The sequence below is a fragment of the Bos indicus genome, chromosome 13 (genome assembly GCF_029378745.1).
Source record: "Bos indicus isolate NIAB-ARS_2022 breed Sahiwal x Tharparkar chromosome 13, NIAB-ARS_B.indTharparkar_mat_pri_1.0, whole genome shotgun sequence".
Lineage (NCBI taxonomy): Eukaryota > Metazoa > Chordata > Mammalia > Artiodactyla > Bovidae > Bos > Bos indicus.
This window is the reverse complement of record NC_091772.1, coordinates 25,728,393-25,747,370: the sequence shown is the minus strand read 5'-3', so window position 1 is coordinate 25,747,370 and position 18,978 is coordinate 25,728,393. Positions and strand designations below refer to the sequence as shown.

General features: G+C 41.5%; 1 protein-coding gene across 1 annotated transcript in view; it reads left to right on the top strand.

Moving 5' to 3' along the window:
• Positions 1 to 18,978, top strand: part of PRTFDC1 (phosphoribosyl transferase domain containing 1) — a 130,730-nt gene that overhangs the window by 63,640 nt on the left and 48,112 nt on the right. Inside the window, 1 exon segment of the mRNA XM_070800832.1 lies at positions 17,625 to 17,690. Within this exon segment, the coding sequence (XP_070656933.1) occupies positions 17,625 to 17,690 (66 nt within the window).

Sequence of the window (18,978 nt, the reverse complement as noted above, 5' to 3'; positions counted from 1 at the left end):
GTAGTGCTACTTCCATTTCATGGCACTTCAGTTAGAGGTGCCCTTAGAAACACAGATATTATATGATCAGAGTTTGGGAGTTTTTATTATCTATTGATTAGCTAAATCCCAGGGTTTTAAGAGAATTTGGAAACTTCCTCCAGTTCTTCTCAACCAAATAAAAAACAGTTTTATAAAAGTCAAACATCCTGTGTAGCAGGTTTGGGAATCGTGAATACATCCTTCATATCTCACCATGTTAACAGTGGTAGCAACGTCTGCTTTTAGGTCTTTAATGCTTCAGAAATAGCTAAAGCTTTACTAGAATCTGAATTGTCAGTTTTCTAGTGAAGAAGAATATGGTTTTCATTGCCACTTGCCTCCTGAAATACCTCAGTCCCTTTCTACTGCGGACGAGTGTATTTATAGTACCCACAATTTGTTATTACATTTCAGCTGCTGAGTTAGATGTGCTGGAAGGGTATGTGAGCACAAAACCAGGGCTACACTACCTAATTGGGCCTGGCGGCACTCATCATCAGATAAGTGGGGGAAGAAGAGAATCTATTTTGACTGTAAGGGTAAAAATCATAGTGTAAGAGCCAATCTGAGCAGATGAGGATCAGGGGTGAGCATGCAGAAGAAACAGATGGTGGTGAGTAAAGAGAAGCAGGAGGCCAGGAGTTTTACATAAGTGTGACCTAATCAGAACCCTGGCAACTTGAATGTGATTTAAAAGCACATCTGAAAGAAGTTTGCTTTACTGGTCTCTATGGTGGAAATGGAGTGAGAGCCCTTGGAGCAAGTTTCTAGAACTTCTGGCCACAGTAGAGTGTAAATTATGTAACATTAATCAAATCTGTTTATTGGTATTTTTTAAACTGAGTTTTTAGTTTTGAGTTTAAAATTTTCAAATGTTGTTGTTCAGCCACCAAGTCGGGTCTGACTCTTTGACCCCATGGACTGTAGTACACCAGGCTTACCATCTCCTGGAGTTTGCCCAAGTTCATGCCCATTGAATTGAATGCCATCCAACCATCTCATCCTCTGTCGCCCTCTTCTCCTTTTGCCTTCAATCTTTGCCAGCATCAGAGTCTTTTCCAATGAGGTGGCTGTTCGTATCAGGTGGCCAGAGTATTGGAGCTTCAGCTTCACCATCAGTCCTTCCAGTGAATATTCTGGGTTAATTTATACTTCAGCCAGATATGAAGTTCTCTTTGAAAATGGCCAGTCCACAAACATTGTTAGAGGCACATGTGGTCACAGCATGCTTAGCATGGGAGCCTATATAAACATGCACTCATCCACTTATTCACTTGCCAGTGTGAGGCATTTCTGTTTTCTAGTGCACAGCACCCTGCTGCCCGCTTGGTACCTGTTGGTGGACATAGACGTTTTCAGTTTGGGGCTATTGCAAGTACAGCTGTTAGGAACATCTGTAACAGATCTTTGTTTGGAGATAAGCTTTCTTTTCTCTCGGTAAATACCTAGTGGTGAATAAATACCTGGACTTTGTGGTAGATGCATATTTAATTTTCTTAGAAACTGCTCAGCTGTTTCCCAGAGTGGCTGCACCTTCTTATATTCCCCTCAGTGTGAGTTCCACTTGCTCTACATCCTCCCCAGCATTTGGTATGGTTGTTAATTTCAGCTATTCAAAGGAATAAAACCATCTTATTGTATTTTAATTTGTATTTCTTTAATGAATGGTGATGTTATATATTTCTCTTTCCTTTTACTTTTAACCAATTTGTTCCTGAACATGCAAAGTTGGTGTCTGAAGGCAGCATATATCCAAATACCATCGTACTAATCTGTAACTGTTCTGTAAGTCTGACGTTTTTCCAAAATTAAAAGTTTATGTTTTAAAAAAGAGTTATACTAAGAAAAAATATTTTATGTTTACTCATGTAGTCACCATTTCCTGTGCTGTTCATTTCTTCATGAAGATCCACACTCCCTTCTCATATCATTTTCCTCTTCTCTGAAGTTCTTCCTTTAATGTTTTCTATAGTACAGCTCTGCTGGTGATGAATTATTTCAGCTTTTGTTTGTCTGAAACCATCTCTATGTCACCCTCAGTTTTTGAATGATAGTTTTTCAGAATATAGAATTCTAGGTTGACAGTCTTTTTTCAGTAATTTAAATGTGTACTTCCATTATTTCCTTGTTGTTGTTCAGTCGCTAAGTTGTGTCTGACTCTTTGTGACCCGTGGACTTCAGCACACCAGGCTTTCCTGTGCTTCACTATCTCCCAGAGTTTGTTCAAACTCATGTCCATTGAGTCAGTTAGTTCCTTACTTGATTAGTTTCTAATCAGAAGTATATCATCATTATTTTTATGCTTTGGTGTATTTTTCTTTATGTTGCTTGTACTTGGATTTCATTGAGCTTCTGAGGTTTGTGGACTTATACTTTTTGTCAAACATGGAAGTTTTTCAGTCATTATTTCTACTAACTGTCTTTTCTCCACTCTTCAGTTTCAGGTACTCTAATTACACATGTATTCGGTAATGTCTTAAAATTGGCCGACAGCTAATTAATGATCTTTTTACTTTTTATTAAGTTCTTTTTTCTCTGTTCCATTTTGGATATTCTCTATTGCTGCCATCAAGTTCACTAATCCTTTCTTCTGCAATGTCCCGTCTGCCATTAACTCCTTTTCATTGTATGACTTCTCTGTTGCTGCATGACATATCACTACAAATTTAACAGATTAAAACAACACATGAGCATACATAAAAAGGTCACTTTTTAATGAATAATAAAAGCTAACATTTATAGAGCAAAAATAAAAAATAAAAAAAATAAAACAACACATGAGCATACCTCATTTTACTCTGTTTCACTTTATTTAGTTTCATGTATTTTTTTCATACATAGTTTCATACCATTTTTTTGCAAGTTGAAGTTTATATCATGCCATTTTCAAGCAAGTCTGTTGTCGCCATTTTCCCAAGAGCATTTGCTCCCTTGTGTCTGTGTCACATTTTGGTAATTCTCACAGTATTTAAAGCTTTTTTTATATTATTATACTTGTTATGATGATCTGTGATCTTTGATGTTACTATTGTAATTGTATTGAGGCACTGTGAATCATGCCCATGTAAGATGGCAAAATTAATCAGTTGTTGAAATGACAACAAAGGATTTAGACTATCCCATAAAATTAGCTGGTAAAGGAGCAGCAAGCGTTTGAGAGGATTGTCTCCAATTTTGAAAGAAGTTCTCATTCTACTGTGGGTAAAATGCTACCAATCAACATTGCATGCCCCAGAGAAATTGTTCTTGAAGGAAAGAGTCAAGCGATGCAGCAAACTTCATTGTTGTCTTATTTGAAGAAGTTGCCACAGCCACCTCAGCCTTCAGGAAATATCACCCCAATCCATCAACATTACAATAAAACCCTCTACCAGCAAAGAGATTTCAATTCACTGAAGGCTCAGATGATGGCTAACATATTTTAGCAGTGAAGTATTTTTTATTGCTGTTGTTAAAAGTATCAATTCATTGTTTCAGTGTTAGTTACTCAGTCATGTCTGTCTCTGCAACCCCATAGACTGTAGCCTACCAGGCTTCTCTGTCCATGGAATTCTCTAGGCAAGAATTCTGGAGTGGGGAGCCATTCCGTCCTCCAGGGGATCTTCCCAACGCAGGAATTGAACCCAGGTCTTCTGCACTGCAGGCAGATTCTTTACCATCTGAGCCACTAGAGAAGCCCTTCAAGTATCAATAGTTGTTTCTTTAATTCACTCATTCATTCCTTTTTGGCTGCACCGGGTCTTCATTGTTATGTGTGGACTTTCTCTCCTGTCGGTGAGTGGGGGCTACTCTCTAGTTGCAGTGTCAAGGCTTCTCATCGTGGTGGCTTCTCGTTGCAGAGCGTGAGCGGGCTTCAGTGGTTGCAGCTTGAGGGCTCAGTAGTTGGAGCTCACAGGTTTAGTTGCCCTATGACATGTGGTATCCTCCTGGACCAGGGATGAAACCCGTGTCCCCTGCATTGACATGCAGATTCTCAACCGTTGGACCACCAACAAAGTATTTTTAAATTAAGAAACATACATTTTTTAGGTATAATGGTATTGTGCACTTCTCAGACTACATATAGTGCAAACACAACTTTTATATGCACTGGGAAACCAAAAAGTCTGTGTGACTTGCAAGAGGGTAAATCTGGTCTTTGTTATTCTGTCTTGGCAAGAAACAAGTCACAGAGACTTATCCAAAGTATAATGAAATTTTGAAACTACCACAATAATAAAAATCATTGCCTTAACGTTTTTTAAATGAAAAAGCAAGGTGTATGAGAAAGTAGTTTCACGAGCTCCATTATGTTAAAGACATCGTGACTTCCACTGCAAATGAATTTGGTGTAGGCAGAGGAAGATTACCTAAATGCCAAATGAGTACCTGAAATTTCCAAAACTATACGCCATTTTCTGTGTAGCTTTGACCTTTGGCATTACCAGTTGGTAAATACAAAATTGGATCCATTTATGAGTAGGCCCAAAGTGCATTGAATTGGGGTTGGACATTTCCCCTCTAGCCAGTCAAAAAAGTATTCTTCAGTTATTTCTGAGGGTCCCCAAATGGGTCCTCACGTGTGTCTGTAGATCAGTCTGTCAGCCACAGTTAGCACAGCGCATCTGCCTCCTCCCTGGCCAGCCCCCACTCCATCTGCCTGAGAAGCCTCTTGCTAGCATCATTAAGGAAGCCTTCCCTAATGGGCTTTATTATGAGAGAGCCAGCCCTCCGGCTCTCCAGGCTGGACCAGGTTTCTCACAGAGGCAGGGGCTCCAGGCAATTCTGAGCCTACCATGCTTCAGACCTATCACCCCTGTAAGGAAAGCAGTTCAGTCCTCCAACACTGGGGCTCAAATGTAAACCAGTGAGCCAGACAGGGAACAGAGACCACATCACACTCCAGCCTCCTCTTCTCTCCCCACCATGTCTGCGTCAGTCAAACATCCTCTGTTCCGCCCCTGACAAAACAAAGGCCCTTGTGCTCATCAGGCAAAGACAGCAAATATTTGATGGGGCAGAGGGGGAGAAGAGCAGGTATTTCGTGCGTTAGCAGTATCTGGATGCAAAAACCACATAACCCAGGTGCCCTGTTCATAGTTGCTGGAGCTCATTAGCCCACGTCATGTGGACATTGTGACCTTCAGGACATAGAGGTCATCGGGTCTGAAGCCTCAGTTGAATGCCTCATTGAGTTGTTCTTGGATCATCCAGAAAAAGCTGAGGGCGAAAGCCACCCTCCTGGAGTGATCTGGCATTCTCCTTGGCAGTCTAGAATAAGGTACCCTCCTGGAAGGCACGACCTCTCCTGCATCAGGCACAGCTGTGGACTTCTTCCTCCTCCCACTCCTCCTCCAGGCTTCCGCTGACAGATCGGCCCAGCAGAGTCTCATTTCCTTTGGTGTCCTGGACCTTCCTTTCCACTGCGATTATACAAACATTTATTAGAGAATAATTTATTCCTCAGGCCCATTAATGGAGTCCAGATTCCGTTTGTCTTATACGGACGGACAGATGTGCAGTGTTTTGTGCTACTTTCGATGAGCAATGCTGTTTACACAGAATTTTCCCAAGACCACCCAACTCAGTTTGCATGTCATCTTCAGCTACTTCCAAACCCTGGCTTCCAGAGGAAAAGAAAAAATTTAATAACTCAGCGCCCCACCCAGTTTTGAAGACATGACTTCATACTAAAGGAATCTGCAAGCCTGCACTGCCAATCAACATGCCTACATCAAATAAACCATCTCTTATTCTGAAGAAGGGAAGGTGGCTCTAGAAGCATTCTGCTCTCTGACCTCCTCACATGGCTCATGGCTCATTTAGGTACCTGGAGCAGTTGGAAGCCAAGACCATAAATCTAAAAAATAATAATAGTAGATGAAACACTTAATAGTTGGACGTCCCCAAGTCTTCCACTTTCTGTAGGTTTCACGTAAATTGCCTTTCCCCTCAGCTCTGGATTATATCTAAAGATACTGCTAATGATTTTTTACACATAGAAAGTTTGCTGGATTTTTATGGTGTTTGCATAAATTGGCTTTTTTTTTTTTTTTTTTTTTTGCTCACTCCATGAACTCTGACACAAGTAAGGCGGTTGGTAGTCTCTCTGTTTTTGAGATAAGTAAATGAGAAATCAGGTGAGTTTGCCAAGGTGTCCCAGTGAGTAATCCATAAAGGCAATCATTCTGGTTGATCATAATCATTTATTTTCTTTTGAACAATCATGTTTAATCTGGAACCATTTCCTATTTTTAAATTTGGTTGTGTTGAGTTTCATAGACACGCCATTACATTATAGATGGATATGAAATATATTATGTTACTTTATTATTTGCCAAGATGTAAGGATACATCAATGCCTTTTATTTGTAAGCCCTGTCTGAATTTTAGCCAGCGATTTGTACAGGAAATGTGAACCAGGAAGCAATATTCTGGGTTTCTTCTGTAAACACTAATGGATTTTAGTCATATGAATGACTGGGAATGTTACTCACATAAAGTACAGTAGAACTTGACAGAGTGGAAAAAATGACTGGAATAAAGGTTAAGATCCCTGGCACTAGGCCTGGATCTATCATTAACTCAATTTTTAAAATCCACATCCTTTCCTTATTTAGATAATAAAAGAGGAAAATCCAATTCAGTACGTATTTATCAGTGGCTTACTGTGGGTGAGGTATTTTACATATGACTTTTTTTTAACTTTTGGCTGCACGGAGTCTTTGTTTCAGCGCATGGGCTGAGTTTCCCTGCAGCGTTTAGAATCTTAGGTCCAGGGTCAGACCCCCATCCCCTGCATTGAAAGGTGAATTCTTAACCACTGGCCGCCAGTGGTTAAGAAGTCCTTACACATGATGACATTTAATTTAAACCTCACAACCATCCAAATGGGTAGGTGTTATTGTCCTATTTTATAGAAGAGAGGACCAACATCAGGGGGCTAAAGAAGGGGGCAAGGTGGGGTCATGTTCCTTTCTGCATACAAAGTCCCACTGGGTGTTAAGGAGCCTGTAAAGATGAAAGGGATAGAGTCCCTCTCAGCGTGCTTTCAAAATAGCAGAAGCGAACAGATGCACAGCCAGTGAGCAGAGAGGTGCCAGTTACGGAGAAAGAAGCAAGCACTGCCTGAAATGGTGCTGAAGGCTAGGGAAGCCCATCAGAAGGACCAGTTGATTCTGGCTGTTGGTGGGCGTCTGGGGGTTGAAGAGGGTCAGGTGCTGACCTATCATGAGAGTAGACTTTAATTTGTCTATCTATATTTTTTACAAGCAGAGATGTGGCAGAAAGACATTCTGGGTGGAGGAAGCATCAGTAAGACACAGTGATGGCTCAATCAGCGGGTTGGTATGGGCAGAACACAGACCCAGGCAAGTGTGTCCCCTCTGGGCCTGCTCCATCCTTGTCGCCCAGAAGCTTGTTGGAAATGCAGACTGTCAGGTCCCATTGCAGAGGAGATCACAGTCTGCACAGATGAGTCATGTGCAGAAGGGGTAAAGGGTCAAGTCACATGGAAAGGTAGCTTCTGATCAGACCCAAGAGAGAAGTATAGGACTTATGGGTTAGATGGAGCAAGACAGAGGGTTGGTCCTGCTCTGTCTTCAGCTCCATCACTTTTCAGCTGTGGGACCTTTGGCGAAGTTTGTTGTTATTGTTGTTGAGTCACTAAGTCGACTCTTTGTGACATCATGGACTGTAACCCGCCAGGCTCCTCCGTCCGTGGGATTTCCCAGGCAAGAATACTGGAGTGCATTGCCATTTCCTTCTCCAGGGGATCTTCCTGACCCAAGTATCAAACCCATGACTCCTGCATTGGCAGGCAGATTCTTTACCACTGAGCCACCTGGGAAGCTCTCGGCAAAGTTATTAAAAAATTTTTTTTAAGTTACCTGTTGCCTCAAGATTTTTTTAAATGGACTTTATTTTTTTAGAGCAATTTCAGGTTCACATCAAAATCTAGGGGAAAGGACAAAGAATTCCTGTATACCCACTGCCCTCACACACCCTCAGCCTCCCCGATTATCAACATCTCCGACCAGATTGGTAACCTGTGTTACAGCTGATGAACCTACATTGATTCATCATCACCCAAAGTCCATAGTTTACAGTAGGGTTCATTCTTGGTGTTGTACACTCTAATGGGTTTAGATAAATGTATAATAATATGTATCCATCACCATGGTGTCATAGAGTATTCTCACAACCCTAAAAATCACTTTAAAAATGTGCCCCATCTTTTCATCTCTTCCTCCCCCAAATTCCAGGTAACTACTGATTTTTTTTACTGTCTTCATAGTTTTGCCTTTTCCAGAAAGTCATATAGTTGGAATCATATAATATGTAGCCTTGTCAGATTGGCTTCTTTTACTTAGTAATATGCATTTAAGCTTCCTTTCATGGCTTGACAGCTCATTTCATTGTAGTGCTGAATAACATTACATTGTCTGAACGTATCACAGTCTGTTTATACCTTCGCCCACTGAAAGGTATCTCGGTTGTTTCCAAGTCTAGCAGTTGTGAATAAAACTGCTTTAAATATCCAAGTACAAGTTTTCCTTAAGTAATTTTTCAGTTTTAATATTTTTTTATAGAAGTATAGTTGATTTACAATGTTGTGTTAATTTCTGCTGTACAGCAGAGTGATTCAGTTATACATATATACATTCTTGTTTTAAATTTCTTTTCCATTATGGTTTATCATAGGATATTGACTGTAGTTCTCTGTGCTATACAGTAGGTCCTTGTTGTTTATCCATTCGGTATATAAAAGCTTGTATCTGCGAACCTGAACCTTCTATTCCATCCCTCCTCCAGCCCCCTTGCCCTTGGCAGCCACCAGTCTATTTGCTATGTCCATGATTCTACTTCTGTTTCAATAGGTTCATTTGTGTTGTAGTTTAGATTCTACCTGTAAGGGATATATATTTGTCTTTCTCTGTCTGACTTACTTCACTTAATATGGTAATCTCTAGTCGAATCCATGTTGCTGCAAATGGCATTTTGACTTTTTTATGGCTGAGGAGTATTCCAGTGTGTGTGTGTGTGTGTGTGTGTGTGTGTGTGTGTGTGTGTGTGTGTACATATCATGTATTCTTTATTCATTCATCTATCGATGGCCGTTTAGGTTGTTTCCACGTCTTGGCTATTGTGAATGGTGCTGCTATTAACATTGGGTTATAGGTCTCTTTTTGGATTAGAGTTTTGTCTGAATATATGTCCAGGAGTGGGATTGCTGGATCATATGCTAATTCTATTTTTTGTTTCCTGAGGAACCTCTATACTGCTTCACAGTGGCTAGGGTGTGAATTTTGGTATGGACCCAAGTGTTCTACTCTGTGGGTAAATAACAAGGAGCATGATTGCTGGATCACGTCTTACAGGATTCTGTTTGGACTCATGTAAGCAGTGGCCTTAGCATTCTAGCGCCTAGCATTCAGTAAATGGTTCTCAAAGTCAGACTTGCCCCTTGTATGTATGGAGTGCAGGGCAAGAGAACAAATGGAGATTCACCTATCATATGCCTAAATAGTTAAGGTTTTGAAACTTTATAGATTTGTCCATGGCCAGGCTCATGTTTCCAGCCAGATCACCTGAACTGGAGGCTGTAGGAGCTGTGCTTGTCCAGGCAGTGGACAAGCCTGGGCAGAGCCAAGTGCCTTCTGGGCAGGGCGGGGCACCACCTGGGCCCAGCACCTGGGTGGTGACCAAGCCTGCCTGAACCCCGCATGGGACTGGCAAGGTTAAGCTCTCCAGGGGGTTGGGGCAGCTAGACTCTTCATGCCTCTCTTTGCTAACTCAGATGCCCCCGAAGACCCTATCCCTGAGCACAGAGGGAACACAGTTATCCGGGGACTCCAGTCTCTGAGGCACCTGCTTTGGGTGATTTAGGGCAGCCAACTTGAAAACAGACCCACCCCTCTTTGTCTGGTTTCCCAAGGTAGGCCACTGCCACCTTCCCTACAACAACCTAACTTGACCCTGCAAGGGTCGGGGGTGAGGCACAAAGCCCAGTTCAGCACACATTTCCCTGTTGCATAATTCCCATTAGCTCTAACTGCCCCAGAGTTTCCCCCAAAACTGCCTTTTAAGACCAAAAAGAAAACAAATGTCTTTGTGTTTTGGTATTTGTGATGTGCAAGACTTCTCTTGCCTGACTCTAAGGATGGCCCTGCCCAACACAATGACAAAACGAGACTCCTTTCTATAGGCATGGGCAACTGCAAACATATTTTGAGCTGAGAGGTCACACGAGGAAGCAGAACCGTGTGGTCCCAGAGTACAACCGGGTGGGAACAAAAGTGGATTCGGTCTAATGCCAGAAAGCAGTGTGTGTTCTGGACGTCTGCTCAGCTCAGGGTGTCCTAGCAGCCCTCGCCCTCCGCCCTTCGTGTTTACCATCCCAGCCCCTGGCAATCTTAAAATGGGTCTGTAAGAGCTGCTTTAAGATTTCTTTAGTGTTAAACAACAATGTCCGTTTGAATTCTTTTATTTAGAATTATAGTTATAAATCTGCCTTGGGTTATCTAGGAGGAAAAAACTGTGTGGCGAAAATGACCTTTCAAGAGATGGTTAGGACTTCCCTGGTGGTCCAGTGCTTAAGAATCCACCCTGCAATGCAGGGAATGCTGGTTCAATTCCTAGTGGGGGAACTAAGATCCTACATGCTGAGGAGCAACTAAGTCCATGCTCTGCAACTAAAGAGTCCTCCTGCCTCAAGGGAAGAGCCACATGACACAGTGAAGGTCTTGGGTGCAGCAACTAAGACCTAATGCAACCAAATAAATAAATAAATATTTTTTAAAAAAAGAAATGATTAAGTTTATAAGAAAAAAGAAAGAAAAAAAAAGTTACCACTGGGATATGGTCATCCACATTTGAACACGTAGATTTTACTGAAGTCCTTTGGGGTCGCTGACATGTGTTAAGGGCTCAGTTTGTTTTTTCCTTCTGATCCATAATTTAAAAACATAATTTAAACCAAAGCAACAAATCCATACCAGGTTTCAAAACAGAAGGATATCCTGCTTCAAGGTTTCAGAGTCCATGTAAAGCAATGTCACTGAATCTGTTTTTAAACTTAGTTTCCTCCTTTCTGGGGTTTTTGATAACTAAATTGAAGTAAAGGTCCATTTTTCTCCTTTTCCCTCCCTTTTTCCTTTTTCTTGGTGACCCTTCATTATTCCTACCAGCCTATAGCTTCTTCTTATTATTGTGGTCGCTTCTTCTGTTCCAAAATTGCTTTATTTCTCATAAAGAAAAGAGCCTTTCTCTGTTGGGTAGGGATTACTCTTAGCTAACCAGTACCTCTCTTGGAGAATGGGTGGTATGGAATACCAGTCACAATAGAGCAATAAATCATTGTCATTAAACAGAAAGCCGTTTTGTCCTCGAATAAAGTCTCAACCGTGCTTGCAAAAGCTACACACCAAATTTAGAAAATGCAAAATGTATGTGTCCCTTCAACTGAGCTAAATTGTACATGCTGATATATACATATTTTTTTTCCTGGTTAAATGCTAGTTTGGCTTTAAAATACATCCTTTACTCATCATGAATGACTGATCTTAATAATCCTGATACATCTTAATAATTCCTGTTTTATTTTTCATGTTCAGAATTCACATGGATTTTTGCATTTATATTTTTTTCAAAGTACTGAGAAGGCTCTTTGGATACCAGTGTAATAGAATAGTAGTAATAATAGTAAATAAACAGTTTCTTTATGGGTGGGAATCACTCAGACATCACAGAGGAAGGTCTGTACTCTTTCAGTCTTAGCATTTTCCAGGTTGCTCAAGTCCGCTTCCTTTGTGTCCACTTTCAATCAAACTTTACAGATATTTTCTCACGTGTTTATCTGTAGTTTTTATTTTTTCTCTGTCTCCATCGGGCAATAAGCTCCTTCCAGTTCCTGGACAGCTGGAAGAAGAACTTAGAGCAAGGGAAACCAAGTGCTGCCTGAGAACACTTAGTACTGTAATGTGGGTAGTGGCAGGGGTATTAAAAATATAGCGAACACATGTATGCAGATACTTCAGTGTAGCTCAACAAGCAGTGGATGCCATGGTGTGTCGGCCACAGCGGGTGTAATTAGGGTGAAAATCAGGCTGTTTGTGCTCAAGTCTTCACGCCACTGGCAGTTGCTGCATTCTCAGAAAATTCTAGTTGGACTTGACCTGTTGACATTTAGAGAGTGTTATCAGACACAGATCAAGTCCAGAGGACCCCAGGAAAGCTTCCTAGAAGAGATCATGCATGAACTGAGTCTTGAGGAAAGAGTAAGAATTACTACCAGGAGCAGCCACAAGCTAAGACATGGAGGAAGAAGCAGTACATCGTGTGCTGGGGATGCCTAGGATCTCATGCGGCACGGTGATGTGTGATGACGTGTCATGAGTAAGTTGTCACTAATCATGCTTATCAATATTTGCAAATATTGAGTTCTCCTGTAAATTGGTATGAAATCTTAGTCAAGGTTCTGTCGTTGACAGGTAGTGTAAATCTATTTTAAATTACCTTAAGCGAAGATGGTGAATCAAAGGGAAGAATTGAAGCAGCTCATGATCCCCAAGCAAAAATGCAGCCAGGGTTGGGAAAATTATCAGGAGCCCGGCCATCCAGTCTCCTGTTCTACAGATTGTGACCTGCCATCTTGTGAAGCAATTTCAAGGTTAACTCTTTGCTCTGCTGACTGTAAACGGCTCCTACAAAGAATAGATGAGAGGTGATAAAGACAAAAGAGGGTCCAAGCATGATTTCCAGGTGGCTTCTGTCCATCGGGAGAAAGATGAAAACAGCAGAGTGGAGTGATGTGGGTAATTATACCCACAAAATGGTCCACTGTAAAGATTCAGACACCACCGCTTGGGAGCTAGGGGATCACTGAGAAACCCTGAAGGAACATAGAGTGGAGCTTGTTTTTAACCAAGACTGTAGCCCTGATGCACAGTTGCCACAGGACAGGAGTCCTCCTTAACCACACGCCTCATGGGTGGCCGTCAGCCTCAGAAACCTTAACCCCAGAGCACGAGACATTCATGTATCAATGATGGACTCAGTGAACTGTGCAAAGAATCATCACGAGGTCCAAGTTGAGAAACTTGGGTAGACATGCAAATTTCTTAGACTAAAAGTAGATGATGATCCTGGGGTAAGCCAAGGCTTTAGGAACTGCTTCTTGTTATGCACCAGGTATTCCGTGCTCAATTCATATTAATTCATTTACTCCTCCGAATAATCCTAGGAGGTAGGAACTATTAATGTTGATTGACACTCTCTTTTTATAGATGAGGACACTAGAGTACTGAAAGGTTAAGTCGCTTCCTCGAGGTTGGACAGCTCATAGAAGGTGGGGCTGGGGCTGGAACCCAGGCAGTCTGGTCCCCAAGGGCTTGTAGGGACCCCCCAGCTGCCTGTTTACCAGTCGCCATGTTTTCCTTTCTCACAGCTCATCCACATATTGTAAGAATGAGATTCTAAACAAAAATGACCTCAGAAACAAATGGATATTTAAATGAGCAAGAACCAAAAAGATGGCAAGTCTGTTTAAAAGGAAGCAAAAATATTGACATAGGAGTTTTCAAACTTTTTGGTTCCCACCGTCTTACCTTGAGGGAAGATTCCCTGGAGGAAGGTATGGCAACTCACTCTAGTATTCTTGCCTGGAGAATCCCATGGACAGAGGAGCCTGGGGGGCTATAGTCCATGGGGTCACACAGAGTTGGACATGATTGAAGTGACTTGGCACATCTTACCTTGAACCCAGTTAATACAACAGAGATAAGTGGAGTTTCTCTGGGTGAAGCAAAGGGCAGACATACAAGCCACTGCCCTGTGACCTCCACTTTGACCCTAGGTGGCTTAAAGGACTCAGGGACCGAGTTAAGGGTCATGTCCTATATCCACCACTGGTTGAAAAGGAAACACTGGAACTGATTCATCTCTCCTTGTTATCTGACTTTGTACCACATGTTAAGAGTTTTTGAAAAATTTTTCAACCCTGCAACATTTTCATAAGAAACTCTCCACTTTGATCATTAAAACTTCTTATAATGAACTGTTTGTGTGTTTTAAAAAATATTTCCTTAGTTATTTTGTTATTTTTGGCTGTGCTGGGTCTTTATTGCTGCACACGGGCTTTCTGTAGTCAAGGTGAGCAAGGGCTACTTTCAAGTTGCGGTGTGCAGGCTTCTCACTGTCGTGGCTTCTCTTGTTGCAAAGAGCGGGCTCTAGAGCCCAGGCTCAGTAGTTTCAATACACGGGCTTATTTGCCCAGCAACATGTGGAATCTCCCCAGAGGAGGGATCAAACGTGTGTCCCCTGCATTGACGGCAGATTCTCAACCACTGATCACCAGGGAAGTGCTATAATGAACTGTTTTGGTTGGGGGTTTGCCTTTATTTGATATAGTGCCGTTGACCTTACTGAGCACAGGAGAATAGCTGAGAGGAAGGATGAGGCTGAAAAGAAGAGGGAAAAAAGCAAAGTTAAGGCATCTGTGGCGGCTGAGAATGTTGAGAAAGTATTCCGTGTATGGATTCTGAGGCAAGTCTCTCTGACTTTGGAAATGAGTGGCTGAGAGAGTGATTCTTTTGTTTATTTGTTTTCTTTACTCATCCCCTTCCCGTTCCTCAAAAGGAATTCAGGATATTATTCTTACTTGGCTATGTTTGTTCCTGAACATTATCTAAACAGTCCAAATTCTCTTTTGTACCAGCAGTCACTATATATGCTGAGCTCTTTTTTGTACCTGAAGACCAGGTCACCAAAACTAGTAATTTCCAATATGTTTCTTTCTGAGGGTGCTTGGACTAAATGTCGGAGACTTCCTTTGCTCTTTATTCATTTGTTTTAATGTTTTTAATTGGAGTATAATTGCTTTACAATGTTGTGTTAGTTTCTCCTGTACAACAACGTGAATCAGCTATATGTATACATATATCCCTTCCCTCTTGAGCCTCCCTCCCACCCTTCCTTTGCCATTTAAATAAATCCACACAACCGTTACCAGCATTTCTGCCAAGGTGTGTATTTCTCCTAGCCATTTCAGCTTATATATTTTACTTCCTTAGTACAACCAGGACCCAATTCTTCTCCCTGGTACTCTCAAAGATACACTGTTATTTCTACCTTCTAGGAAAGTTGTGGGGGGTGGGGCTTGTTAACACAAGAATAATGCCAAGCTAGACAATCCTAGAACTGAACTGGTTTCCCTCACTTACTAGTAGTGCCTTTTTTTGGGCAAGCTACTCAGACTCTTACTGCCTCCAGTTCCTCATTTGTAAACTGGGGATTAAATAATACCTATTCTGAGCTCTACTGAACCTTAGCAAAATAGATAAATTCATTCATATACAAACTTCTAGCATACAGAAAAAAGACAAAGGCCCACCCAACTCATGAGGCTTGTATAACTTGCTTTAAAAATCCACAGAGGTAGCAAAAGAAAGGAAAGTACAGGTCAGTCTTACTTATGAAGATCAGATGAACAATCCCAAGTAAAATATCTTCAAATCAAAATCAATGATGTTAAAAAAAAGAAAGGATACATCAATCCTAGGAATATCTGTGAACCGCTGTGCAGAGTGATTGCATCAGTGACCCTGATTAAATGGCTTCCCTGTGTCTATGTACTTTGTTCTGTTACTTGATGATTACTTCTCAGATTAATGCTGGGCTTATTCATGTGACTTGCTTTGCTAATGGGACAGTAGAAACTTGACTCAAGCAGAGGTGTTTAAAAAAAAAAAAAAAAAAGCCAAAACAGCAAAAGATCAGTGGATTCTAGATAGTCTTTGATTTTCTCCTTTGGCTATCAGTTCCCATAAGAAGAAAATTATTGGTTTTATCTAACTTATGGGGCACTTTCAAACATTTCAAGCATTTTCACCACTCCTTTGCAGTTAGGAATAAATGCTTTCAAACTGGAAGTAAGAACATTTTAAGGTCATTTTTTTTTTTCCTCTTGAGCAGTAAGGTGAAAAACAAAAGGCTGCTTCATTGGTAAAACTATTATATTGGTTGATTGGCTTTTTTCTTTTTTCCTTTCTGATGACCAGTGCTGTGACAATGTACTTCTAGGTCTAGACTCTGAATTGCAAGTGACAGAATCCAATTCAAACTAACCCAAGAAAATTCCTTTAGGGGAATGAACTCCCTCCCCAAAAGAGGCAGGGCCTTCTTGCCAGAATAAGGGAGAAAAGCACTGAACTGGCCAAAGCAACAGCAGTAACCGAAGATACTTCCTGGCTCAGCACATCATATGTCTATTCCCTCTCTTGGTGTCTTCTCACTTAGGTTATCATTCGGATGAAGGGACTGCAGTGTCACCGCAGTCTTGCTTGATCACGAAACCAATTGCATATAGGGTGTCCCCTTCAGTTCCTCTAATGCATCTTTGCAAGGAAATCGGAAAATAAGTTGCTTGCCTTCTGTTACCTGTTCTGCCCCCATGTTATTCTGTTGTGATATTTACTAAGAAACAACCCATATTTTATTGTGTGTGTGTGTGTGAGGTTTAATTGAGGCAGAATGATGTCCCGTATATAAATACTGTGAAAAGGAATGCTTATAATCTCTAATAGGACTTAAGTGAAAAGTCTCTTTTTTTTAAACTGAAGTATAGTTGATTTACAATGTTGTGTTAGTTTCTGGTGTACAGCAAAGTGATTCAGCTCTATGTATACATATATGTGTGTGTGTTAGTTGCTCAGTTGTGTCTGACTCATTGTGACCCACAGACTGTAACCTGCCAGGCTCCTCTGTCCAGGATTCTCCAGCCAAGAATACTGGAGTGGGTAGGCATTCCCTTTTCCAGGGGATCTTCCCAACCCAGGAATCAAGCCCAGGTCTCCTGCATTGCAGGCAGGTTCTTTTACCATCTGAGCCACAAGGGAAGCCCATATATATATATATACACACACATATGTAATATTCTTTTTCAGAGTCTTTTCCATTATAGGTTATTACAAGGTATTGTGAAAAGTCTTCTAAATGGGATTCTAGTCTCATATTCCTGAATTCCAGAAAGTTCCTGAGGCTTCATCATCCTTGTGTCACGATCTAAGTGTAATAGTTCTTGATCTGTAGCCTTTTAGAATTGCCCTTGATACAGATAAGGGATTGGACCCACATTGGTAGTGAGGAGAGGGGGTCTATAACCTCTGTGGGAACCACAGTCTAATTGTTCCCCATTGCAGGGCTGTAACTGGGGCTGTTGGCACAGCTGACAAACGCTAGGCCCCCTCCCCAGCTCCCCCCGCCGTAGCCCTAACCACCCCAGGGAAGTCCGGGAGCATGACTGTCTTCTCCAATTCCATCTGCCTCAGAATAGGCTCGGGCACCTTCCATGGTTTTATTTTGTTCCAAAATTAGATTTGCTTGTCCTCTCCCCACTCCCTCCATCCCCTCTCCACACAGCCTCGGCTATCAGCCATTAGGATGCTTTGTCTCAAACACGGTGGCAGGAGACTGGCTCTTGGTAACCATAGGCAACCATGAATCAGGACCAGCTATTTGTGCTATATTTGCAAGGCACAATCCAGCTCCTGGCTGGGTAGATGGGGAAACGTGCTGTATACAGCTTTTCTTGTATAGTAAAATATTATCTCCCCCTTTCCGTTTAGAATGACCAGTCCATGGACGAGATGCACATCATTGGAGGCGATGATCTTTGGACTCTGGCTGGAAAGGTTTGTTCATGTGACTCTGCTTTGTGCCCACTGAGGCCTGGGTGTTGCAGGGAAAACAGTAACCTCCATTTCAGGTCAGCGCTGCAGTCCATTTCAGACACTCTCCTGGGTTTGCTAATTCATGCAAATGAATGTGTGGATCCTTTTAATGATTCCTCCTTTTATAAAACACTCCTTTTATAATGCTTCCAAGGCCTGACTCAGACCAAATCTTTCGTCTCCAAGCTTCCTTCCAATCTTATTTCAGACAACCTCACATTACAAACCCCCCTTAACACTCCTTCTTCTCTTTCCCATTTTTTTTTTTTCCTACTCACACTTTCAGGTACATCCTGAAAGGGAATTCTTTTCCTTTATTTGTCTGATTTTCACCCTTCGTCTCCTCCTGGGCACCAAAGCACTTTAGTAAGACATTTAAACATGTTTGTTGAAGTGTTTAAAATTTAGGCAGGGAATTAAAAAAAAGAATATGTAAAGACTTTTTCATTTTTCAACACTTTGCCTCCCCCCCCAGCGCTGTCCCCCATTAAAAAAATGTATCCCATGAGATTTTGAGGCAGGCGCCTCCGATATTAACTTGGAGATCCAAATCTGCCAAAGCTTAGTAATTACATGAAAAACTCTGGATTCTGACAGAAATCCATGCATTGGGAAGGAAGAGTGTTTCATCAAGCAGATGGTCTGTGCAAGTGTGACCTGAAACGCGAGTTTTGCCATGAATGAAAGCAACACAGAATTTGTTTTTCTTCAGCTCTCCTGACATTATCTAGTATTCATTATCCCTGAGCAACTTAAGCTTTCTAAGTGAAACGAAGCAGTCTGTTACACAAGCTTAATCTCGTATCTGCAGTTGTTCCTGGTTTGCAGTGCCCACCTGGGGAGGGGATGGTAGCCATATTTAATAAAAATGTGTATAATAACACTAGGAACATTGAAGAGCCACAAGGACTAACTGCAGAACAGCTTCCTTCCTCTCCTCAGAAGATAGCTTAGCATCTGAGTGTTAAATTGCTACCTAGTAGTAAACTGCGTCCTACAGAAACTGGAATTCACTTGTTGGTGTTAATGTATGTATCACGAGGCCGCCATTTGATGTTACTACATCACTGTATAATCCTGGAAAGATTAAAAAAAAAATCAAAGCTATTTCCAGAAATTCATAACTTTTAACAACCCTGGGGGTTGTCTTTAAATGATATCATTGTAGTGCTTTGTTGTATGACATTGCCTTGAAGTTTATCACATAGGAGAAATCGTGTGCCTTGTGCATTCACCATGGAGTCTGTCA